Source organism: Embiotoca jacksoni, unplaced genomic scaffold (assembly GCF_022577435.1).
Source record: "Embiotoca jacksoni isolate LCO1_2020_lvr unplaced genomic scaffold, fEmbJac1.0.p SCAF_49, whole genome shotgun sequence".
Taxonomy (NCBI): Eukaryota; Metazoa; Chordata; class Actinopteri; family Embiotocidae; genus Embiotoca; species Embiotoca jacksoni.
In genome coordinates this window covers 1588331-1615125 of record NW_027185402.1, presented here as the reverse complement: position 1 = coordinate 1615125, position 26795 = coordinate 1588331, and the positions used below count along the sequence as shown (strand labels likewise).

The window sequence follows — 26795 nt, the reverse complement described above, 5'->3', positions numbered from 1 at the left end:
AGCCCAAACAACCACTTTTTTGATAAAGTTTCTACGGTGCTTTTTTTCTCTTTCACCTATTTTTCTTACTTTTCTTGGGTTTGGAGACTATTTTACTTTTTGACTTTTTTTCTTCAGGGTTTGAGAAAGGCAAACTGTAGAGTCTGGCGAGGACCTGATTGGCTCATTTTTGCCGTGTGACATGGAGCTGGAGAGTTGTTGATGCATGAAGCCATTTTTCCCTGGGTCATGTGACACCACACTGCTGATCCCATTGGTGGATTTTTATGGGTGTCTTTTGTAGCTTTCACAAGCTAAAGCAGTGGTTGGTTATCTTCTTGTCGGCTCAGGCCGATATTTTGAATTTTGTCTTCTAATACAATTGCATTTTATTTTTCAGCTAAGGGTTGTCAGAAGGTTGTAAGTTGTGTCGACATACATTTCTTGCCAAGATTTGCATGTCAAAACTTTTGTTACAGAGGGTTATATGCTGTTATAATACTTCAATTAAATTTTTTCCAGATACATGAGCAGCATTTTTCAATTTTTTTGTATGAGCTGCATTTTTTGGACAGTTACTTCACCTAGATGAAGTCCCAAATTATTCTGTAGGCTGAAGATTACACCTGATCTGTGATTGAATATGCTAAAATTCATACCGAAATTTCTTTCTTTCAATTGTCTTCCCCTGTTATGCTGCTTTCTTATACTGTAAACCTCTTTTGTTTGATCCATGTTTCCCTGAAGCAGTATCACTCATCCCCATATTGACCAGTCCAGTGATATGTTGTATATTGACGGGCTTGTCCCTACTCTTCAAAGTGAAATTATGCAGGTTTTTTTTTCATTGGCGCTAGGATGAGTGTCTTTTTAGACACTATAAGTAATTAGGCTTTTTCTCTAAAGAGTCATCAACAAGGTAAATATATTAGAGACAGAAGATGACTTAGTTTTTTCGATTTTGTTTTTTAATTTTCTTTTGAATTTGGTTGACAGTGTGTTATTTTATTTTCCCTTGTCGCTACTTAAGGCCTGTTAAGGGAAACAATATATTTCAATGTCTTACATGATTATCAGTTGCAGCTATCTCTCACCTATAGTAGGATTGCACAGTCTCCATTTCACCTCAGCCAGTGGATCAGGCTGTGATTATAATTGGGAGATAAACTATCAAATTTAGCATTCATAGTGACAAATAGAAGACTGCAGTATTTTAATCAAGCATTTCATTCGATATTGGTTACGTACAACTTTCCTCAGACTGTCCAAACTACTGAGGCTTGAAAGGGACAAAGCTAAACTAGAAATGGAGGGGGCTGCTGTTGGCCTCCATGAGGCCAAACAAGATCATTGCTTTTTTTTGTTTTTGTTTGCGAGCTTGATGCCAACCTAACTTTAACCAAACATACTCTGCTGCCCCGTTTGCTATTCCCAACCAGGAGCCCTCCAGATAGAGCAGAGCGAAGAGTCTGACCAGGGGAAGTATGAATGTGTGGCGACCAACAACGATGGAACCCGCTACTCTGCCCCAGCAAATCTATATGTCAGAGGTAGGACACACGGGTGAACAACAGCAGCATGCTTTTGTCAAACATTATATTAACTTACTTCTTAAAAATCATGAGGAATCTTTAAATTAGCCAATAAAGTCTACAGCGGCCATATCGTGAGGCCATTGTAAGTATGCTTCAATTCAGTTTGTATTTTTTGCCTTTTTTTTTTTCTGTCTTCTTGCACTTGACTTACCTGCACTGATATGAACCTACAGTATCTGCTCTGTTACTGTATGTGTTTTTGTTGATTATCCTGAACCTAATACTAGTGACTAGACTGCTTGCTGTGTTTATCTACTAATTGCTTTTAAAACCTGACTGCTGAAGGTGATGGAGGGTGGACAGGCCCACCTCCTTAAATCCCGACTCTTTCCCCAGCAGTGAACAGATCCTATTTCCTCCCATTGAACCACATTAGAAAGTCACATTTTATTTCATTTCTTTTAGTTACTGAAGATGAAATTGGAAGAAAAAAAATCTGGAGTTAAAATTGTTATATAATAATTTTAATATATAGTGTAGTTTGTTATCCTAGTCTATTAGTAAAATTAGCCTGTACAATAAAACAGCCACAGCTTTCGGTTGCTGCGCCAACTTTTAAATATATCTTCAAAAATACAATGCAGTTCAGGCAGAGTAGCAGCAGGAGCTTGTTTACAGAAATCTTTTTTTCCACAGCCTGCTTTTCTTTCATTCTTTTTAAAGTCAAAATATTTTGCGTAGTGGTATAACTGTTCTTATTGAATGTCACTTTTCTTCCTCACTATTCCTTAAGGATCAAATATTGTCTTCAATTCACTATATTTACATACCTAGCTGGTATTTTATGTTAATACATTTTTTATGTATTTTTCATATAAAATTTACAACGCTCTACATTCCTGTGGTTAGATTACGTAATCATCAAAGACCACAAAGTTTGAGACTAACATGATAAACCATGCATAGTAAAGCAAAAAAGATAAATTTTTGATTATTGTTATAAACTAAACACATGGTTTAGACCACGTGAGGCTTTTGTTTTGTAACCTGGGTGCCGGAGAGATTCAAGGGGCTCCCTGCACCTCAGAGACAGAAGGTCCTTCGAATTGTTTAAGTAGCATTTGAAAACCTAAAACATGGCCTTTTTACTCTCTGTGTTTCCCCTGTTTTTCTCCTTTCCTTATTTCATTTTGTTCTGCATCAAATTCCCTACATCCCTCAGAGCTGCGAGAAGGTTGGTGTGTTTTTACTTTTCGAATACAACACAACACAGAAGTTCATTTTTGCCACAGAAAGAATCGCTTTTTGCAGACATTCAAGTCAAGACAGAGACGGGTTACTATAGCCTATGATTCATTTTTTTTTCGTTTATTTATTTATTTTGCATCTGTCATTACCCTTTCTCTCTCTTGCGCACATTCAATGTTCCCATTGTTGAGAATGCCCCTGGTCCATGCCAGAATGCTTGACTGTGGTGCATGTTTGCATCTTCGAGGCGGGGTGGTAGGGACGATATTTGCATCTGTCTATGGGTCTATTTGCATGGTCACCTGTTAGTGTTTGAACCATCCTTTCTTCCCAGCCCTTACCCTGCCAGTGTTCCTGCTTAGTTCCTCTGATAACTAACAGCGAAGCAGGTCAATAGGGTGAAAACATTTAAAGAAAGACAGATAATGTCAGTAATACATTTCTCAATACAAAAATGTCAGCAAAAACATTGTCCTTAATTTATGTGGACACCTGCAACTAATAGCTGCTGCTCTACATGCAGTGCTGCTTCATTTGTGATGCTCTTCCCAGCTAAAGTTTCCCGTATACATAAATGTATGTTAAAGCTAAATCCATCTCTTGTTGTAACTGGCAGTAAAGTCAAGCATCAAGCTGTAAAAACAACCTAGACCTCAGAGATTATACACTTCCTCAGATGAGGAGGATTCTGAACAGGAAGTCATGAAAGAATCATGTATTTAGAGCGTTATCCACAAGACTTGACAAATGTAATGATATTCAAATGAGCAGGATAATATTATGTCTGCGGGGAGCGTGATCCAATTGGATATTAATTAAATATTGAGTGAAAGAAACGTTGTATTTAATAATGCAAGCAGTTCCCCTAGATTTCCTCTCTGGAGGGCTGCAGTCTGCTCAACAGAATTGGCTTTGTGAATTAGTAGCAGGCAGCAGGAAGGGCCTGCATATGCTGCAGTGAAATATAGCAAATACCTGCACAAATATCTAGTTCAGACTCACAGGAACTATTACAGACACTGTGTACAAAGAGGGGCAATTGACAGGCAATACATGCAAGTATTCAGATGTTTAAAAGTGACATATTCCTTAACAGATTTCTTCAAGGTTCACGAAAGAATTTAATGAGTAATGTAACCAGAGCTAAATGCAATCTATTTTGAATGTCATGAGCAGTAACGCTGACTTTACTTTTAATTTGAATCTCCCGTAGAAGTTGCATAACAGTACCGAACAGTTCGTCTGTTACCTTTACGCCTACGTCCATTAGCTACCCACATCATCTTTAATTCAATATTTTTTTGTCAACAAATCCTCACCAATAAAAACTGAGGAGAATTAATATAGATTCACCCTTTGTCCAAAGCTTTTGTTGTCTTCTTCTCTGCCTCACTCTGCCCCCCCACCCCCCCCACCCCCCCGCTCTCTTCCCCACTCCCCCATGACCTTTAGCTTATGCGAGTCACATTTACAGCAGAGTAACAGTGTCAGACTAACCCTTCCATTTATACCATGTCTCCTCTCTGACCCTGTTACTTCCTATATTCCCCCTGACTCCCTCATACGGTTGCCTCCCAAAGTCATGTATTGTTCTTGTATGCATGATGGACCACTGCTCCCCTCCCAGGGGCCTTGAAGTCGTCCATGTCTATTATGGATGTTATATATTTAAGTTTACTTACGAGTGTAACTTCTTCTTTGAAATTGTAGCCTTTTATTTTTGTTCCCGAGAGCATTTTTTTTGGAATGTGTAACTACTGAAGCTGTCAAATGATGCGCATTTAAAAAAAACAAAAAACAGATTCATGTCAACATTGCTGTAGTTAATCATAATTATTTGAAATAAAATCACACTTGATTATATTTTGAAATTACATGATTAAAAACATTGCTATAATTGCACATTTTGATATAGTGCAGAGTTGTTTTTGGAATTGTAATTACATGTACTGTAAAATAAGTAATGAAAGTAAGCCGAGTCGTTGAAAAATGTTGTTCCCTGCAGATGCATTGGTCTTGGAGTTTATTATGTCTTCTTTGATATAATAAGATGGTTAGCGTTCCTGGAAATCCTTGACATGTGACACAATTTTATAACAAATTTAGAACTATCAATGTGAATGACCTCTCACGGCCCTTTCTTTTAAGCTGCACTTAGAGGCATGCAGTCCTATTAAAAATAGTTTGAATGAGCACCAGTTAATGTTCATATAATGTGGTGTGGTGAACCACGTTAACATGTTAAGCACCAGCATGCCTGTTTTTCATGTAATAAGCCAAGGACTTCATATTTGACATTGGAGCATAAATAAAGCATGTATGAGACACTTGTATCTTCTGCACTGTTTGGCACATTTCTAAAGTTGACAGCCACTTTTAAAGTTAATCTTTTATTATCAATCACCCTGCGTTGTTTACAAGCATGACAGGCTTGTTTTCTTCTGTAACTTGTACATAAATAGAAATACAGGAATGTCACTTAGCCTTGTGAGACTATGCCAATAGTTTTATGTATTTACTTCAAATGAGTGTTCTCACTCCAAAGTTGATCCAGAGTGTAGATGCATATACATTTGACAGCTATGGTTTGTATCGCAACTGAGCCTAAAAAGCGCAGAAAAACACCAGTCCTTTGTGTCGCGTGTGCGGCTTCTCAAGTGTATTATCTTTATTTCTGTGTGATGTGAGAATGTGATGCGGCACATTATCTCACATCAGCTGGAAGTGCGCAGCCCACGAGTTGTTTGTTTGCATACAACTGTGGGGTGCTTTTGACTCTCTAGCACTTCTGTATATCTGTACTGATGGTGATGCAGTATTTTGTGCATGGTGCTTGTGTTGGTGTTAACCCATTCACCACTAAATCCAAGTCTTGGATGGAATGTGATTAAAATGTGTTTTCTTAACCTTTATCAAGCCATCATAAATAATTTACCGAGAAACAGATTTCAGTTTTGATTAATTCTGCAGTTAAATCTTTAACATTTTATTAACATTCTCGTAAAATATTGTTTTTCTTTCGGGCAACATTTGAGGAGAACACAGATCATTGTCTACTTGGTTTTCACACTATGTTCTGTCTTTTTTCAGTGCGCCGGGTGCCACCGCGATTCTCCATTCCACCTACAGACAATGAGATCATGCCAGGCGGCAGTGTCAATATCACATGTGTGGCAGTGGGCTCTCCCATGCCATATGTTAAGTGGATGCTGGGCGCGGAGGACCTCACGCCGGAGGACGACATGCCCATTGGACGGAACGTCTTAGAGCTTACCGACGTCCGGCAGTCGGCCAACTACACCTGTGTGGCCATGTCAACCCTTGGGGTGATAGAGGCTGTGGCACAGATAACAGTGAAAGGTAAAGGAGCTTCTGGTTCTTCTTACTCTTATAGACTGCACGGCTAGAGTTCTGAATAGTTCAGTGAAAGTGCTTTTCTCAAAGTGTTTCAAATTCTGTGTGCAGTTAAGACATGTGCTTCAGTTTGCTGATAGTATTTGTCATTAGTAAACTATCCGAGCAGACACTACTGGCAGTGCTTTGAAGACACATATTTACCTCTCACTGCCACGATAAGTCATCTGTACAGGATTCCTTAAAGCTTGTGACAAGCCTTGGCACCAGCCTCAGTGCATTACATGCCAGATTGAGAATATAGTGAAGTGCTTAACACTCAGCTGGGGAGCTACAGAGCCACAAGCTCACCATTTCTGCTCGCAAGATGTAAGGAGGAGGGTGAAACCTAGTGAGTATTGTTTGGTGTCCTCCGTAGACATGGTACTTATCTGAGTGTAATCATATCTACACTGCAGCGGACCAGAAAGATATCCCAGATTGGTGTCGCCATATTCACGTGCACACTAGGGACAGACTCACAAACACACACACAGCTTTGTTTTCCTAAGACACAACAGAGATATTAGTCACAATATAACAGTCTGGCCGGGGCTCCCCCAGAAGCACACTTCAGATGGCATATAAAGACAATCTATTGCCCTGATATTTTTTTTGCCTTGTGCCATGGTGTGTCGGAATTAAAGCAATAAATTTACCTGTGTAATTATTAAAGTGATAAACACTGGGAAATATAAGATTAATGACGACAGCACTCCCAAAGACTGAACATGGGAGTACAGATGCCTTTAAGCACCATTTTTACAAAAATGTAAACTCAAAAAGGGAAATAATATTAAGATTACCGCCCACCACCACCACCATCTAATAGAATTCACACAACACATGAGTCTCCTATGACTCCAGATATCCTGTGTATCATCAGTATCATGTGCAACGGTCTGGTAAATGAATGAAATCCATATAAGACAGCCATCAACAAAATAAAGTCTCTACGGCTTATAATAAAAAATAAACTACTCTGCAGAGGTAAAACTTTGTAATGTTTACCCTATATTTTGCATTTCTATTAATATTTATGTAATCACTATCATCACAGCATTGCCCAAGGCTCCTGGCATCCCTGTAGTGACAGAGCGCACAGCCACCAGCATAACATTGACTTGGGACTCTGGCAATCCCGAACCAGTCTCCTACTATATTATCCAACACAAGTCCAAGTACTCAGAGGACTTGTACAAGGAGATCGATGGCGTCGCCACCACTAGGTACAGTGTGGGGGGCCTCAGTCCCTACTCTGATTATGAGTTCCGTGTGGTGGCGGTAAACAACATCGGCCGAGGGCCCCCCAGTGAGAGCATTGAGGCCAAGACAGCTGAGCAGGCACCCAGCACAGCACCGAGGCAAGTCCGGGGTCACATGATGAGCGCCACCACAGCTGTCATCCAGTGGGATGAACCGGAGGAGGCCAACGGGCAGATCATGGGCTACCGAGTCTACTACACCATGGATTCCACCCAGCACGTCAACCTCTGGGAGAAGCAGATTGTTCGGGGGGCTAACTTTGTCACCATCCAGGGCCTTATCCCAAATAAGACCTACTACATCAAGGTTCTGGCCTACACCTCAGTAGGCGATGGACCTCTTTCTCCTGACCTTCAAATCATCGCAAAGACGGGAGGTGGGTTTGCTTACATTGCACGAGAACCAAACTGACAGTTCATCATACTACCAACTGAACAAGTTCAAGAAATGTTTTTCCTCCACAATTAAACTTTGAGAGTCACAAGCATTTTTGCAACCACATTTTTGAGCCACTGATGCTCATTAGTGGGTTACAGAGCAGTAAACAAATAAACATCCTTAGGCTGTCAAGAAACTCTTCAATGAGCTCTCTCGAGTAGGAAAAATTCTTTCATATGATAAAGTTAACTAGGAACAAAAAAAAAAAATCCAAATGCCTGGTTGTTTACTTAGGAAAAGTCAAATTTTTTTTTCAGCATTAAGTAAGCATTACTATTTAGTGGGTTACTAATTTGGGTGAAACAGCTGCATTGTCTGAAATTCAATGCGGCTGCTGTTGCAATAACTCAACCACTAAGTTGCGTCTGTGCAAGTGTGACTGTAATGACAATGAATCATGCAGAATGTGGAGAGTAATTAATTCATCTTTCCATTCCGATTGCAGTTCCCGCCCAACCAACTGAATTCAAAGGAGAGGCCAAATCAGAAACAAGTATTTTACTGTCATGGATTGCCCCGGCACAGACTGGACAAGAAAACCAAGTCACAGGATATGAACTTATGTACAGAAAGAGAGACGACAAAGAGGAGGTAATTATTATACAATATTTGGGGTTGTGAACCCTTCAGGTGTCAAGTCTGTAATAACCAATGAAATGCTCTAAATTCCTCAATAAGAAAATATGATTGTGCAGTAATAGGACTGCTATTACTTTGAATATAGTTGTATAATAGGGCTTTCGTCTAACTATGATATTCACGCAAATACTATAAATAAATAATAGGATGATAGAAGACAAGTTGGTCTACTCTCGACAAGTTTGTCATTTATATGCATTAACCTGATGCTGATTTACTAATTAAGGGTTGAATACATAGCAATTATTTCATTATAAGTGTCTTATAAGATATAAAAAGCATATTAGGTATGGTAAATAACAACTTTAAACAAAACTGAATAATGCAGCAATTTTTCTACCAATCTATTTTTGGTGTTTCAACAGTCAGGAGTAGTTCATACTTTATGGTGAAGGTTAATAGCTTTTATTCTTAACATAAGTAAGTATTACTTTTACATATAACTTGTCTATTAATGTAAAGCCTTATAAATAAAATATTAAAGACGAATATCACTTCAATTCTGACAATTGAATTTGATTCTCTTCAACTTATTTTTTCTACACCTGAAAGGACACTATGTTTTTATTCATAAACAGTATTCCTTTGCACTTTTCAAACTCAATCTTTTTTATATAAAAGGTAACAACAACAAACTTTCTCCACAGAAACGAATCAGCTTTGAGCCGACAACAACGTACCTACTGAAGGAGTTGAAGCCCTTCACTACTTATACTTTTCGGCTGGCGGCCCGTAGTAAACACGGAGTTGGAGCTTACACCAGTGAGATCTCTGCAGAAACGCCACAGACACGTAGGTCTTCTTCCTTATCTGGGTTTAAACTATTTGGGAAGGAACATATTTTCAAATGCATTCCAAATTTTACATGTGCTGCAAAATCCAAAAGGGGACCAAAAAAAAAAAAATGTCAGGAAGGTCCTACTGAGCACAGATAAAGCAAAGAAGATTTTTCTTTCAATATTTGATGCATTTGAAAATAGCAAAGATGTAAACATTAAATATAGTAAATAAGTGTTATGAAGTCTACCTGACCATGCAGTATTCACTTTGAAAAGGTTGCATGGACAGTGTATCCGGGCTTTCCTGTGAAGTCAGGAGACAAGGTTATAGAAACTACCACTCTCCACCTTTGTTGTGCAAAAACAGCCCTGACTTAAATGAATGATAAAGTCTTGAATCATTTATATGGATGCTCACATCTATGTGTTTTTTTTTGTAAATGAAAGGGCATGGCTGGCCTTTAGGAAGCCTTGTCTCTTGACATTACATGTCAGCCAAATATAATAGAATAGACAAGTTTTGAGACTGAGCTTTCTATGTCGCTGCAGCTGCAAGAACCAATTCTCTGGATGTCAAAGGGACTTTCCCATTTCATTCAATTGTCATATTAATACTCAATTTAAATTAGACTCGAGAAAGTTTTGGAGTTCTAATATCATAGAAAGCTCAAAGCCAGTACTGTCCTTGTAGTTAGGGACATCAGACCTCAGATTTATGGAACAGGTCATGAAAAATTGGATTATGTTGTGTTTTATAAGATTAATCTAAATTCATTGCAATCTAATTTTGATTACCAGTCACAGATTTCCTATCAGTTCATAAAAGAAAAAAAAAGAAAAAAAAAAAAAAGACTTTGGACATTAACATAAATCTGAGGGCTCTGAAAGACAAGGGGCAGAGATCAGGTGGGTATAAAAGCTCAGAAGTTCAAACTCTGTCCAGATGTTTGTTCTGAGGTAAATGATGAAGTTAATAACAAGACAAAAGTGCATGCCAATGTGATCAGAATCTAATAAATCAGTCATGTCTCCTTGGGAAGTTCTCTGTTGTACAATCAGGCTTTTACCACAAACCAACAGGCTTCGGAAAGGTTGGTGACAAATACAACATTTTTCTATTTTGAACTAGTTACAGCATCAACCTTTATGTTTTTGGATTGATGGTAACTGCTTGCCAAATTTCTCACGTACTTATTTTGAAATGGTTTATCTTAAAAGACTTCAGAAGAAATAGGTTTAGGTTTTCATTTAAGAATTCAGGGATCTAAGAAATAGTCTTTTAGGATATGTGATTTTTGTTTCTCTTTGTTGTTTTTATTGATTTTTTCATGACAAAGGTAGGTTACATATGGTGAAGCTGTCCTTTTTCCAATCAACACCTTCCATTCATCATGAGCGTGTACACGTTTGTGTTTGTCTTTCATTTTGTCTTTATTTGTGATGTTTTGCTTATTTACATTTTTATTTATCCACATAAGTCCTTGTGCTTTTTCCTCATTTTGTGTCATTTTATTTTCCTCTTCTTTTTCCTTTGTTTGGTCAATTCTACCATCATCACCCCGATCAAAACAAAAACTGAAACTCCTTTTGAAAAAATCAAATCAACTCAATGAATGGCCTCACCAAACAAAACAACAACAACAACAACAAAAAAACCTGCACCTGCTCCAAATCCAACCCACCAACCAGAACCCTCGGGCCCACCTCAGGAAGTCAAGTGCTATAGCGCCAGCTCCACCAACATCCGGGTAAGTTGGCGGCCACCCCCACTGGAATTACAAAATGGATTCATAACGCAATACACCATCCACTACGCTGCAACTGAAGGCGAAGATACGACTACTCGGCAAATCTCCAGCATCCCTCCTGAAAGCTCCAAGTACCTTTTGGAAAATTTGGAAAAATGGACAGAGTATCGTGTGACTGTCACTGCTCATACAGATGTCGGAGCAGGACCGGAGAGCCTGCCACAGCTCATCCGCACAGAGGAGGATGGTATGTGTTCACTAAAACAAAGCTCCAGCTGCAAATCTACCCTTCTTAACCTACCCCATCAAATACTAACAACTTTGCCTATATCTACAAATCCCTCTTCTTTCTACTCCCTCTGCCCGCTTCTAATAGGACTGTTAAAACTCGATACTTTATGCCCCATTTTGGACACTTTTTTTTCCCCCAAACAAACTGTGACTCATATGTGACTTTTTTGGGGCATTTTTTTTTTTCCCCTACGCTGCTCAATTTCAACACATGGTATGGCATTTTCAGCTGCAGGCCTCCAACTTCCAGTCCCAACTGTCACTTTTTTGTCATTTTCAACTTTGACATATTGTCTGCAGTTTTTATTTTTGAATGGCAGCATTTTTTATGTAATTCACTTTTTTTAGTTCTGGACAGTGGGAATAACAAAAGGTGGAAGAATTTTTTGAAGGCCATTTTTTTTTTCCCTCATGTGATAAAATCATTTTTTATTCATTTTTTTTCCTTGCTCCATAGCCAAACTTCTTGTAGTGCTTCAAGCATTTGAAACTCTTGAAGCCCCCTTTGGCTCCATTTTTTCTATTTTGGCAAAACACATTTTTATTCCATGTTTTTAAAATCCACTCTACCCATTTTTAATGTTCCAAGATTAGGTCAGTTGTCAGACCTGTTTTTGCTGTTGTTTTTTCCCCTTACCATTGTTGGAATATTGATGTCATGCAGTGCTTGTTGCAGTTTGCTACACTTTTGTGATTTTTTTGGTCACTGCAGCATTTTGCGCTCCGGCTTTGGGCAAGATTTAAAAAGAGGGTGAAGAGGTTCTCTATAATTTTGACCTTTTTTCTTCTATCCCATGGTGTTCCTCCAGTTCCTAGCGGGCCACCTCGTAAAGTCGAGGTGGAGGCTGTCAACTCCTCATCAATTAAAGTGATCTGGCGTTCACCGATGCCCACCAAGCAGCACGGTCAGATCCGAGGGTACCAGGTGCACTATGTCAGGATGGTTAATGGGGAGCCCACAGGACAGCCAGTCATCAAGGACATCCTGATTGATGATGCCCAGGTACGACACCCCCTCAGCCAGCCACCTCATCCCTCAGACACACAGTATCGCTTTCTCCCTCATCTATACATGGGCTATGGCAAAGTCTTTTATCTGGAATTGAAAAATAATGAATCTTTAATAATGTAACATCACCTATGGAACTTAGTGACTATTTAATCGTTGTGTCATTAATTACAATTCAACTGGATACGCAAGCTTGGTGTATATTTATCTATATACACATATATATATGATTACTATTACGATAAATATTTTCATCAACAAACTAATTCATTTGGTGGCTGCAGATAAGCTGTGTGTGTATATTTTTCTCACCAGTGATTTAAGTCTGTACCTGGCCTTATTTCTCGTATCTTTTCTCTCCCTATTATGATGTCATAATCAGTGGGAATATGATGATTCAACTGAACATGTGAGTAGCTAAGCTAAAAAAAAAAAAAAATCCCAATATTGCTTCCCCCTGCTCTCATCTTCTGCATGAATGGCATGGTGTGCACATCTCGACATCCTGGTGCAATAGGAGTTCATGGCCTGATTTCCACTAATTGTTTGAGCATTATTTCTCAATGTACCAAAGTTTACCTTTATAAACTGCAAATGGAACTTTTTGACTAACATTTCGCTCAAAGGAAATTCAAATTAAACTGACCAAACTGCAAATGCTAGTATTTCCAAGTTATGTTGTCGCATACAAAAGGAAAATACACGTTATTTATGACTTAAATCTTATCCACACTATCCTCGTCCAGTGTATGCATCACTTTAGAGTAAATGCTGAGAGAATGTGTCTGTTTGTGATGATAATGCTCGTATCACATCCCACTTCTATCCGTCTGCTTGCTTGTGCTGTTCCTGAAAAATCAGCAAATGACTGTCCTGGAAACTAAAGTCGTGCATCTTTACAGGAAATGATCATCACAGAGCTGCATGCTGACACCACGTATTCAGTTACCGTGGCAGCCTACACAACAAAGGGCGATGGTGCACGCAGCAAACCCAAGCTGATCACTACCACTGGCGCAGGTAACGTAACCATCACAGCTGACAAACCCCCACTATTTCTCTCCTAATGTAATATTTGTTTATATGAAACTGCATTTCCACCAAGCAAAGCAAGGAAACTGCACTTAATAAGGAAAAAAAGCAGTATGCACTATGCCAAGCACTATTCACTCCTGTCAGTGAATGTGTAAAGTGTGAATTCTCCCTTACCACGGGGCATGACACGCAACACATACAAATTATGAAAAATGTACTGACAGATTGACAAAAAACTAAAATAAGGACACTCAAGCTCACCTTTTGTTCTCATCTCTTTTGACAGTGTTATGTCACAGTAAAAGACACACAGATAGGAGATTAACTGATACTGAATGCCTGAGAAACATGGTTCTCCATATTTGTAACAAGTTGTCCCTTTCTCCATTGCTACTATTAGTTCCTGATAAACCTCGGCTTATGGTCAGTACAACCAACATGGGCACAGCTCTCCTCCAGTGGCATCCCCCAGCAGTAACCCACGGGGCCCTGCAAGGCTATCGCCTTCGCTTTGGCCGCAAAGATGTGGATCCGCTGACTGTCATTGAGTTTCCCGAGCGAGAGAACCACTACACAACCAAAGAGATCCATAAGGGAGCCTCATACACTTTCCGCCTTTCAGCGCGCAACAAGGTGGGCTTTGGTGAAGAGACGGTCAAAGAAGTCACCACAAATGAGGATGTTCCAAGCGGCTACCCTCAGAGCATTACAGCAGAGGGTGCCACCACCGCCACCATTCAGGTTAGCTGGCAACCTGTTTTGCTGGCAGAGCGAAACGGCCAAATAGTGAAATACGCTCTGCAGTATAAGGACATCAACAGCCCACGCAGTCCCTCCGAACTCTTCATCACCGCCCCGGAATCAACAGTCATCCTGGACGGGCTTAGGGCAGATACCACTTATGATATTAAAATGTGTGCCTTCACCAGCAAGGGCTCTGGTCCATATAGCCCAAGTGTCCAATTCAGGACACAGCCTGTGGATCAAGGTAGGACCAGTCCCTGAACTCTCTTTGCCTTTTCCCTTTTAAAACCAACCTTTCCCAGCTCAGCCCTTTCCAACCACAGCAACTTCCTCTGTTGACAAAGTATGGACTCAACTAGAAGACTTTGGTATTAACGTATTGCCCTATCCCTAGGCTCTTTAATCTAAGAATGATTTAAGAAACTCGTATGGTGTAAGTATGTATGTCTCTTTGTGTCTTGTCAGTTAAGTAAAGGTCAGTCATTAATTTTAAGAGTTGGTGTTTGTAAGAAGGTAAGAGGACAGTGTTGAGTTCAGTGTATTGCTGCTTTGAGCCTGGTTTTGAAGGAGACTTTATCAGGTAAGCGCTGGTGTGGGACCATTGGCAGTAGATAAAAATAGAGATATTTTGTGTCTAAATCACCTGCTCCCCCTTTCTTTTAGCAGTGTTTGCAAAAAATTTCCACGTGAGAGCTGCCATGAAGACATCAGTGTTGCTGACCTGGGAAATTCCAGACACCTACAACCCCGCTCAACCTTTCACTGTGAGAATGGCCAAGCTAAAACACGTCCATATGGATTACAATACACTATACAATACTGAAATTAAATCTGATTCAGTTAACTTACACTGTTGGAAACTATGATACATCAGAACGCATACAGTCCGTCACTAGTATGTGAAACGTCGACTAATTTTGCTTGCAGATCCTCTACGACAATGGGCAGAGCGTTGAGGTGGATGGGAAGCTAACCCAGAAGCTAATCACAGGTCTCCAGCCTGAAACCCAGTATTCCTTCCTCTTGACCAATCGCGGCAACAGCGCCGGGGGTCTGCAGCATCGCGTGTCCACCATGACAGCCCCAGACATCCTCCGCACCAAACCCTACCTGATTGGCAAGACAAACTCGGACGGCATGGTGACTGTAACGCTGCCATCAGTGCAGACATCTGAGAGAGTGAGGTGAGCAGAAATGATAAAAGTAGAGGTGATTTCTTGTAGTTTGTTATTTCAGCCGCACCCTGAACAGTGATGATTTGAATCACGAGTTGAGAAGCCCCCGGGTCAACTTAAATTGTGCCAGTTCAATTATTAGTCTATATTTCATTTTAATCTCGTCTCAAAATTACCCACAAGTCCATACGCCATCTGGGAAAGGGCATTTCTGACTCAGCTCTGAAAACCCTGAAATCCTGGTCCTGCCTTTCATGCAACTGAAAACTGCATCAAACACAATATAATCTGACTTTATAACAAAATATCTCCTGTTGGATATTTGACTGGTACAGACGTCACTCTGATGATCATGTCTCACTGTTGCTTTGTGAATGGAAATAAACAAGTTGACTTGACAGATGACCTTGTCAGGGGTAATTCTTCCAAAACAATCATTTATATTCATCCCTGCATTTCAGTGTAATATCCACTTCACCTCAGTCATTACACACTGGAGCAGCCCAACTCATTTAAGCACACTCCTCTAAGCCCTATAAAGTCTCTTATAGCCTTTCAACAAAGCCCAGGGTTGTCAGAAGGCCAAGGAGCACATCCGATTGCAGACCGCAGCTTCAAACCCAACTTGGGTTTTTTGATCTTGCTGGATGCGCTTGGCCCACCCTCTCCCATGCCAGAGCTTAAGCTAATTAGTTTCCCATTAGCTTGCCACACTGCCATCCTGGCTAATGCTGGCTAGTGCAGTGCCCAACCGGGAAGCCCCACTGGGGCAGGAGTCTGTTATCTCTCTTGCCACCCCGATGAAGGGATGAAAATCCCTCTAATTCTGTTTCTTTTTTGTGTTCACAGGCGTTTCCTAATTAGCCGATTGGGGGGCCTCAGTGAGGTGTAACCATATTGCTAGACTTCTCTGAAAACGCTTAAATTAAACAAAAAACGGAAGAAAATGGCTCTAATCGAGTGATGAAGATTCAGATCACTTGCTAAATACCCAAATACCCGTGTCTCTTTCATAAGATTCTGGTCAACAGACAACCATCTCTAATACAATCAGACAAGAAAGAGACTAGGCAGTGCTGTGTTTGTCCTTACCGTTATATTGGATTTTGTTTGTGAAGGGAAACAATGTCTACTGGTGGTGATAACATGCTGTATTTTACATTTTTGTTTTTTTTTTCCCAGGGGGTATTATGTGGTGGTTGTACCTCTGAAGAAGCAGCGCACTGGCAAGTTTTTCAAACTCTGGGACAATCCGGATGAGATGAATTTGGAGGAGGTACGTTCAGAAGATGATCTGATAATAATGACTCCGGTTACAGGACCAAAAAGTCAACATGTAACATTCAAATGTATTGTTCGTGGGAAAAAGTATTTTTTTCTACGACTTGCTGATGGCACTAAGCTTCTTAAGAGAGCCTACATAACTGTGAGTATACCACATTTATTTTCTCAAAATAGGAACAAATAAGTTGAGGCAGTTGAGAGGGCAAGAGGAACAGGAGATGAGTCTCACTGATTGACGCAAATAGTTGCAGGGAGCACTGTTCATATGGAAATGAGAAGATGAAGTAGCCATCAAGTGCACTGCAAACTCAAACCCCATCCCCACCTCCTCCTCCTCCTCTTTGTGTCTGTGGTAATTACCTGAAGAGCTGCATCAGGCCTGCATGTCTCTTCTCATTTTAGGCAAATCTAGGCTACTGCGGATGCACAAAACACTTGACAACTTTTATATTTAGCCAGTTGAGATAATTCAGGAGCTTCTGTGCATTGCATGCATGACTAAATGTGCAAGCAAATGAGAGCTTTTATCACTATGTACTTAAAAGCTGTGATTACATTCTGGGTATTCCTTCAGATGGAGTGTCCCTCACTGGAAGCAAATACTCTTACAAATTCAATGTAGCTCATGTTGTTTCTCTCAGAGAAAAGCAGAAAAATGGAAACTTCTAAACCATTTTTTTTTTTTTTACTGTCTGGTTACAACAATTTGAAATTCTTCCAAGGATTCTTACTTTTAACACCCTCTGGTGAATTATAGTTTATTTTAAAATTGTGGGATTTAATATATTTCCATTGTACAACCATCACAGTATATCACATGTCTCGGAGGCTGAAAGAAAACACACCATGTCTCATCTAGCATTGGCTTTACAGCTCCTGCCTACAGGCCCGTGTCTGTAGCCTTGACCGATTGCCCAAAAGTCACCCCTCTGTCAGAATTTATTTGTTTGTCAATATTGGCACTCACCTTTTCACAACTTTTCCCAAGGGCAGCTAGATTTAGCCGTGTTGACAGGAGAGATGATTGAAGACATTATCGGGCAGCACCAACAGCCCCGCAGCCAAAACAGAGCACACACGAGAACACACACACTCTAATGTGAATGACAGCTGCACGCAGCGCGCACATGCATGCGCACACAATTATTTGTGCATTGAGACACTGAAAGTAGTCACATTTGATTAGCATAGTTATCATCAGTGCTGTACTAGAAATTTAAAGTCCTTTGACATAAGCCTGTATGAGGGGCGGGGTGTTTCTTTCAGCCTCTTGGAACTATTATCAATTCTATTATTGATGGTTTGGAGAGAAAAGGTGTGACTATTGGCTCTAACAATAATTACTCGATGAGACTATAATACAACTTTATTATTATCATGTAAAGATTCCTTTTAAAAAAATAGTTGTGACATTAGAAAAAAGTATTTAAATGGAATTTTTTGGGTGGTAATTTTTGACATTTAATTTTGAGAATATATGTTTTAATACTTGCCAAAACATGGTTTGAAGCCATTTTTTTATATTGTTTATAATTCACTCTGCACATCTTTCACTCATACTTAGGAAAAAAAAAATGTGACGACATGTTTAAGCAAATATGTGTCTGATTGTATCAACCAGAAAAAAAATAATTGAGCTATGTAATTTTTGAATAAATTCAGTCTCTTTGTTACTGTTTGAAGTTGCTGGATAATCCTCAACTGTTTTATATGCTGGAAATCCACACAATCTTTTAATCTCACCATTTTTTGCAGTCCAAAAACAGATGAAATAAGTCATTGATCTTTTCTGTAATGTTCCTCCTTTTGCAATCAGCGGTTTCAGCTCGGCAATCAGAGGGGAAAAAAAAAAAAAAAACTCGAGATAGGACAGATTTGGTTTGTGTGGATTTGTTTTTAAGTGTGGACTGGAACGTGTCCCTGTGTGTTATCAACTGTCTGCTTCTTACTCCTTACTGTAGCTGCTGAAGGAGATAAACCGAACGAGCAGAGGCCTTCGGTTCCAGAGGCAGGCAGAACCCAAAGCTTATATTGCTGCTTCCTTCAAAGACCTGCCAGAACAGTTCATCCTGGGAGATGGCAAGATCTATGGGGACTTTGAAAACAAGCAACTCCAGAATGGCCAGGAATACATCTTTTTTGTGCTTGCTGTTCTGGAGATGTCTGAAAATGTAAGTCTGCTCTTTTTTCAGATTCGAGCTTGCTTGCCTCTGGGATATCCACTGCTGGTGATATCCTGTTCCTTGTTGTAAAAACTGAAAATGTTAACAGATAGAGAGGGTTAAATCCACGACATATTGATGGCGGGTCGGAGTTTGCGTCTGGTCAGATGTGTTACTCTGAGCCCTCGTGAGGCTTTGACGTGAATACTTAAAGCTGCAGCTGGACCGAGAAGCTGACCCTTGCTGCTTTAGGGAGCGAAGCCCCTTAAGACCTTAGCTGATCGCGAGAAAACCTCGATAACAGAGCTGCTCTTTAATTGCGTCCTACGTGCGGTCCACCTTATCGCCGCCGCTGCAGCCAGTGTGTATGTGTGCATGTGTCTGTCTGGACGGGAGAGCAGAAAGCCGCATGATTAGGCAGCTGCGGGCGAGATGATGGATTTGATGAGCTACAGGGTCTATAGTGCTGCCTCACACTCTCCACTAACCTCGAGTTCAGGTAGAGCAAAAACGATAATGACGGACGGAGGGAAATCTCTAATTTGCCCACTGAAGCATATATTTTCTTCCCACAAGACTATTTTTTTTTTTTTTTTTATCTTCACTTAGAATATGAAATGGTTCAATCAAGGCTTCTGCATAGGAGAGATACTGTAGATAATTCGGACTGGTCAAACTGCAGCTTAGCAGAAATTACACGGAAAAACTTTGAATTGGCTTCTAATTTGTATTGTTGGCCTCGCTGTTATTGTCAGAAGTCCCCGCTAACATGTGTTCTGTAAGTCTTCAAGCAACGCATTAAATATGTTTGCATTTCCCAAAGAGTTTTGGATCTATAGCATCCTTTAGAGTTATCTATGTTGATATAACGCAATTTAAAGAACGTTTTTGATAAGTTGATGTTAAAAGAACAATATGATGCATCGGAAAAAATAATTTCCCCAAATGAGATTAATTAATGAAAAAAGGAAAAAAAAGAGCTCCAAAATGCATCAATAAGAAATGATGATTGAAAAAATAAGTGGTGCCTATTTTATAACTAGGGAGGGTTATGAGTCATTGAAATATAAAAAAAAAAAAAAAAAAATCAAATAGTTGTGAGCGATTATCAACTAGTATTTTTGCCTGAAATGCCCATCCCTATGTATGATGGGGAACTGATCAGTGACTTGCTTCTCCCTGCCTCAGATCATGTATGCGACCAGCCCGTACTCCGACCCAGTTGTGTCAGCCGACCTTGATCCCCAGCCAATCATCGACGAGGAAGAAGGCCTTATTTGGGTGGTGGGCCCTGTGCTAGCTGTGGTCTTCATCATATGCATCGTCATTGCCATCCTCCTTTACAAGAGGTGAGGACATGAAATTATAGTCAGCACATAAAAGAACAGATGCACATGAATGCACCTCAGAGGGAACTAACTTCACATTTAACCACACAAGGAGAGTGCAAACACGTGCACTACATACACATTATTACTTATTTAAAATTCCTGCCATGTAATGCGTCTCAACATTTATGTGTGGCCATTACATATTTATCTGTAATGAAACCAACACACTACCACACACAAATCTTCAATTTCAAATTCAAATTCAATTAGCACATTTGAATGCAGGCACTCAGCGTACGATTTGAACTTGAAGCCTGGGGCGCATTGATCCTCAGACTATCCATGACCCTCTCTCTCGGCAAACGCACACGCTTTAAATCTCATTTGAGTAAATCCAAGCTTGCAGCTACCCAAACTGTCAAGACATCAAGTGCAGGCACCCACAATCCTTCGCACAGACACGTGCATTGACTGAAAGCTAATCAGACACATCCCTCTACCTCCCGCACGCACTAACACCCTCAAAAAAAAAACAACGTTGACACAGTAGAAAACACTTGCTGCAGTGCACTTTCACACCGAATCAAAACGGCCTGTTTTGCCTGAAACCCCTTAGTGGTAGTCGGACTTCGTGCTGTCACCGCTCATCAGTCAAGCGTAGAAGGGGAGAGCTTTGACTATCTGCTGCATGTCACTGCATGTGTGTGCAGCTTTAGAAAAGCCTTGGGACCTGGGCTAGCTTCTCAGCCACCCCAACCCCTCCCACTTTTACCACTGCCCAATCCATGGAGGAACTCGGCTCTCGATCCAGACTTTGACCTTATGCTGCCCTTCTGTTTTGCCAGGACACATTCATGCATTTCTTACATACACACATCTGTACTTTTTTTTTTTTTCCATCCTTTGCTTTCTTGTCTCGTCTCAACGTTTAGATTTTCTGCAACGTTCATTCAATCAAATGTCCAGGCCTGAGTAGAATTTGTCAGTCGGCCTTAAGGTGTAATTTTGGAAAGGTGAGATTAGTAAGTGAAGAGTCAGCACAAGCTAAAATCAGTAACAGTAGCAATACTGGAGACAAAGAAATGCATCAATAGTATCCGTATAATGTAGGAGATGATACGTACGGCTTTACTCTGGCTCATGCTAAAAACGTACTGTCATTGGGACCCATTTATATCAAATTCTGGTTTGAAAAATACAAAGGTGAATTGAAAGTGAACGTAGACTACATGTGCGGTGGGCTTCAGGGTTTCCATTTGTGGCATGCAGATTTACACATCGATTACCAAGCTAGTGTTACTGCCACATTTGGGAACATTCAGTGCACAGCCAGGAGACATTTCTCTTGTCGAGATCAATTTTTATGTGACACAATGCTCACAAAAAAAAAAAAAGAAGAAGAAGAAGAAAACATGTTCTGTTGAGCTCTAGTAAAGGACATGGGGCTGAGCATTTGCAGCTTAATTGTAGAGAAACATAAATCAGAGCAGATTGTACAGATCATGTCTACTACCAGACCAATGGTTCCAGGTCTCTTTTCTTTGTATCAAACCTAAATTTTAATGTTTTATGTGCTTAATTTACACACAGTCATTCAAATTTGTGATACCACAGGGTATTTGCATTTACAATATCACATACATGAATTTTGAACATGCATAATTTGTGATTCTAATAAATGCAACAGTGGTAGGCAGGAAAAGACAGACACAGCAATTAGGAGTCAAGAGATGACTTTTATGCTTGAACAAGAAGCAATCAGCTGAAACGGCTTGAAATAGCAGAGATACAATGTACAAATCTTGGATGCACCTGGGAAACTGTAGTATTTGAAACAAAGAGCCCCAAGGCTGCATAATTGAGCATGATCTCTGAAGTGAAGCATCACTAATCTCGCACGCAAAGCAAAACTGAGATATGATTGGTATCGTTTGTCTGTTATGCAGCTATTCACTTATTCCAAAGAAACATTTCTGGAATTCTCCATTATATAAAGCCAACGATCTGACCCCCTAATGTTGTCTCGATATTTCTTTTCTTGCTGACCAATGGAGCAGCAAACCAGACAGGTAAGAGTCAGAAAGAAGTAGAAAAAAACTTTCCTTTTAAATCCCTCTACATGTAAACATACAGAAACTGATCAGAGTGGATGTAATTTGTTAAATCATGGTATTTGAACTGTTAAAACACATGATAGGTACTATGAGCAATGCGATGTTGTTTCTGAAAGCAGGCAATTGTTGAGAATTCACAGATATTTTGACCTACTAATAAACTTTGAAATCATAAAGCCACATAACCACCAAATTATTTTATATTGCATTTCCATCTATGAAACTAGGAAGTGATTCATTCAGTATGTTTGGAAAAATATGTAAAGACAATAATAAAACACCACAGACTCTACACATATGAATCTTAAAACATTATCCTAAAATTAAAAAAAGTAGTGGAACAAATAAAAACACAACAACATAATACAATGCAGTACAATTTCCCTGTAGTAAATACAAAGTCACAATGACCTGTAAACAACACCCTAAACTACAGCTTCCAAATTACTATGAAGCTGCATCAACATCCGATCTGACACCATCTCTGAAATGGAAATATTAGGTTTCACGAAAAGTAGTATTTAATAGCTACGGGCTATTGTACTGGATGGTATTATACTATGAAGTGAAGACGTTATTTAGTCGACCCCCTGTAGCCTTTATGTTCTAAAAGATTGTAGTCCTGTCACCTCCTTAATTGCATACCTCCCTTCATTATTCATGACACCACAAGGCAAACTTGAAGGTTATACAATAAGAATGAAGAGTTTTGAGAACAAAACAGATAAATATTGATCAGAATTGATTAAAATCTGCCATTTGTTCAACAGAAAAAGAGCAGAATCTGAAGCTAGAAAAGGTAGTCTCCCCAACAGCAAAGAAATGCCACTTCATCATCCCACTGATCCTGTTGAGCTCCGACGTCTCAACTTCCAAACACCCGGTAAGTATGCAAAATGAACCTCAATGTGTTTGTGCTATTCACTGTGAATGTAAGACTGAGTGTGCATTGTGGAAAAGAATGCCAATGCTTCTGATTGCTTGCTTTTAAAAAGGCTCATACTCACAATTAGCCTAATATCACCCATCGCTTCTTCATTTTAAACCTCTGCCTAATAGCCCCATGCTTTAAAAAGTCATCTTTGCTGAGAAAAAAGCAAGCAGTTTGCAGGTGAACAGTGGACAGGTGCTGTGAGAAGGCACAGAGGGTCAGAACTGACACTGGCCTCCCTAGAGACACTTCTCAGTGGAAAATGAAGAGGCAGAAATGCAATCCTGTCAGTTTGGCGGCATCTGTCATCTTCCTCTGCACCTGGGTTACCCAGGTCATCAATACGTGTCATGCTTAATCAGAACAGTACAGTCCTGCATGGCTGATACTGTGGCTGCTGGAAGTCACAGGGAGCTGCACTGCAGAAGGGTAAAGGAGACAAAAAACCATCATGGCTATATGTCTCAGTCTGTATGCAAGCCAGCTGAAAGCAATGAGAAAGTAGCGACAAGCTGTAAACACTAGTGTTTATGCACTCTGACCTTTAGTGCTGAGGTGAGTGGTCAGTGGTCATGCCTTGGCTCCGTCATGTGGCCGTTTCTCGCCTCGGGGGAAGACAGGACTCGCAGTCCATTTATCACCTGGAAAGGCAGTGTGCATCTTTGCCCCTGTCCTGATTGAGTGACACACTTAACTGCTGTTTGAGTTCCTCTGGCAACGGCTGCTTTGCGACAGGTGTTCAGAGACTGCCAATAATGTTGTATATCAAAGCCATATTTTTCAGGTCAGCCAATATGCAAGAAGGATGAATTATCCCTGCAGGCTGATTTTTGCAAAAGATTATGCGTATTTATGAAAGCTCTTCAATGATTTTAGGACCATTACAGACAGTTTCATCCAAGCAAAGGGGTATTTTTCCTTTTGCTTCAGAGTGATCTCAACCATCCCTCCACTATTTCGCTCGCCTCTCAAGCCATCATTTTCACCCCCCCTAACAGCCTTTCTGAGAGCTGGTATCTTGGCTCTCTCGCTGCTCAAAAAGGACCAAACATTTTTTTCCCTGCCACCCAACCACTTTCTCTCAAGTCCTGAAGCGATTCTACATTAGACCACCTATCTCCCCTACTCTCTATCCTTCCTTTCACCTCTTTACCCCCTCAATGGACATTTTCATCTTAAGGATGCTTGATGTTTGAGCGACGGCGTGTTGCAAAGGGTACTTTCATTGTCCCCCTGTGGTGGAAATGGGTTTTGAGGAGTGGGCTGCGATAGAAACAGCCTTTGCCATCTTTCAGAGAGCCGTGAGAGTGGGTGGGAAAACAGCGCCGCTTCCATTAGCTAATGCCCACTTGTGCCAGAAACGAAAATGAAACATCACCTCAACCTTGTAGAGAAAAACTGTCACCCAAGTGGTGTGTCAAAACGTCACATGAATTCTTAAGGTGCAGGTCTTTGGCCACAGACTGGATCGTGACAGCATGTGCAAAAAAGTTGTCTTGGGAAAGTCTCAACGACCATCAATATTCAAACATGTTAATTCTCCATTGTCAAAGTAAAGCAAACTGAATTGAGGGCTGAAACTTTATGCTGTAGGCTATGCGAGTGTTGCATAACCATGTCAGCATTCTGAGGTTAGAGTCAATGCGAAATGATATACCACAATTTCCCAACAAGTTTGTGATGGTGGGATTTATCTTCCCTGTGTGCTTTCTTATTTCCATGAAATAAGCATGGTGGCTTAGCAAAGCTTCAAGCATGATGACTTGTATGTTACTAATGAATGTCCCATTTAGAATACACATAATCATTCAGCTACTTCTTGTCACATTTCAATTTCTGCCTTCTGTTTTGTGAAGAAAATAGTCATCACATTGCTAAGACGTCTGCTATGTATTTAATTCCACCGCCGTTTCCTCCACAGGTTCAGGTGCGCCCAGTCACCCCAGTAACCTCCATTTGTCAAGTTAGTTGGTCTCGATTATGCATTTGACATGATTTGGTTTATTTTTCAGCTTTCTCCTTTTCCATTTTTTGTTTTTTTCCTGCCAAGTCTTGTATTCCCATCATCATCTAATCCATCTGCTGTTAATGCTATGTCATCACAGGAGGCGGAGTTTGAAATGACAGCCTGAAAACATGTCATCACTCAAAGCAGATGTTAACATCTGGCCTAACATTGAATGTATTTTCGTTTGTTTGTTTTCTGGGATGTTTGTTCGTGTCTGCGCATTTCCGTCACGCTAACTATCCACTGCAGCATTCCGTGTGAATAACGTTCTTCTCTCTCGGTAGGGAGAGTCCCAGTGGGGCAAGTGTGCTCGATGGCCTCTCATTGGCTTCTGTGTCCATATTCTCTTTATGAGCATGGTCACTGCTTTGAGTGAACAAACTAGCCTAACAAGATCCACTCTTCCATTTCCCCTGTTCTAACCACATGCTGCTTATCTAATGATTCACTGGGTGTTTGTGCTTGGGTGACGCCCTCTTACAAGTCTGGTGACTGACCTTCAGTACCGTCTGATTGACAGGTATGGCTAGCCACCCTCCGATCCCTGTCATGGACTTGGCAGATCATCTGGAGCGCCTGAAGGCCAATGACAACCTCAAGTTCTCACAGGAATATGAGGTGAGTGTCAGATAATCTTGAGGAAGCGGTTATGAAGCGAGAGCGCTGTCTGAGCAATGCAACATGATGCTTGGCATGAGAGGAAAAGTGCATTCACCGTGTACTCAAATAAACTATAAAATTAGATACATTTTAAACAAAACATCAGATGATTTTCAGTATGTTGCGTTGGCCAAATCCCGCACTGTTGCAATACATTATAATTGCCTGAAAGCATAAAACTAGCTTTACAAACTCATGCCAACCACACAGCTGTTCAAGCATTTCATTGTGAACTTGGTTTGCTTGGTTGAGACCTACATTCGTGAAGAATACCTACACAAGAGCAATTTGAACGCACAGGTGAAATTTATAACATTAATAATGAGCCACATTCCAGTTCTACTACCAAGAGGTCATTATTCATGTTATTAGCAACACCCGCGCTGTTCCTGCATTGTCAAATGAATACAGATATGATATAAATATGAAATCTGCGTTTGACAATTAAGATGTCGACTGACAATTGATATCTGTATGGCGAGGAGGAGTAGAAAAAAACAAAAACAACAACAACTGCTCCTATCAGTCCCAAGAGGCAGCAAACAACACAAATACAGTTAACTATACACTATATAGGACGATAATTAGCGTTGCTTATCCTTTAGAACCTTAATGCTTTCCTGCTTAGTTAACAGAATGCACGACAAGATAACAAGGAGATTTCAGAGGCTACGATACACTGAAACGTTACCGTGCATGCAAATCTCACTCTTGAATGTACATATGGCCACTATCACAATAAAAATGCATCACACAACAAAGATGAAAGTTAGATTTATGTATCCTATGATTCAGCCTTTAAATGTAAAAGTCTAACAACCCTGTTGGTTGTAGTCGGCCAATGTAAATGTTTCCTGAATAGCAGCATCGCTATGGAGATGAACTTGCAGAGCACTCGTTGAGCCTGAAAACGCATGCAAGCAAGAGGTCCTTTCTGTCTGAGATATGAGCCTTCACCCTTTCTATGCTCATTTCTCTCTGCTGGGCCTGCAACAACTCCAAAATCTATGAGGTCACCGTATGGGT

At 40.3% G+C, this 26795-nt stretch overlaps 1 protein-coding gene across 39 annotated transcripts in view; it reads left to right on the top strand.

The window, feature by feature from the left end:
• LOC138210910 (receptor-type tyrosine-protein phosphatase delta-like) overlaps nt 1–26795 on the top strand; it is a 348424-nt gene that overhangs the window by 301889 nt on the left and 19740 nt on the right. For 6 of the 39 annotated variants that reach the window (XM_069170312.1, XM_069170313.1, XM_069170303.1 and 3 more), the window contains 20 exons: nt 1419–1529; nt 2737–2748; nt 5853–6122; nt 7216–7797; nt 8305–8450; nt 9146–9290; nt 10967–11272; nt 12126–12319; nt 12708–12734; nt 13228–13345; nt 13761–14348; nt 14768–14868; nt 15032–15288; nt 16462–16555; nt 18525–18734; nt 19914–20074; nt 22114–22125; nt 22941–23053; nt 25023–25064; nt 25630–25727. In XM_069170312.1, coding sequence (XP_069026413.1) covers nt 1419–1529; nt 2737–2748; nt 5853–6122; nt 7216–7797; nt 8305–8450; nt 9146–9290; nt 10967–11272; nt 12126–12319; nt 12708–12734; nt 13228–13345; nt 13761–14348; nt 14768–14868; nt 15032–15288; nt 16462–16555; nt 18525–18734; nt 19914–20074; nt 22114–22125; nt 22941–23053; nt 25023–25064; nt 25630–25727 — 3587 coding nt within the window. The remainder of the gene's footprint in view (nt 1–1418; nt 1530–2736; nt 2749–5852; nt 6123–7215; nt 7798–8304; nt 8451–9145; nt 9291–10966; nt 11273–12125; nt 12320–12707; nt 12735–13227; nt 13346–13760; nt 14349–14767; nt 14869–15031; nt 15289–16461; nt 16556–18524; nt 18735–19913; nt 20075–22113; nt 22126–22940; nt 23054–25022; nt 25065–25629; nt 25728–26795) is intronic. The other 33 variants (XM_069170304.1, XM_069170301.1, XM_069170300.1 and 30 more) reach the window with 23 other exon arrangements.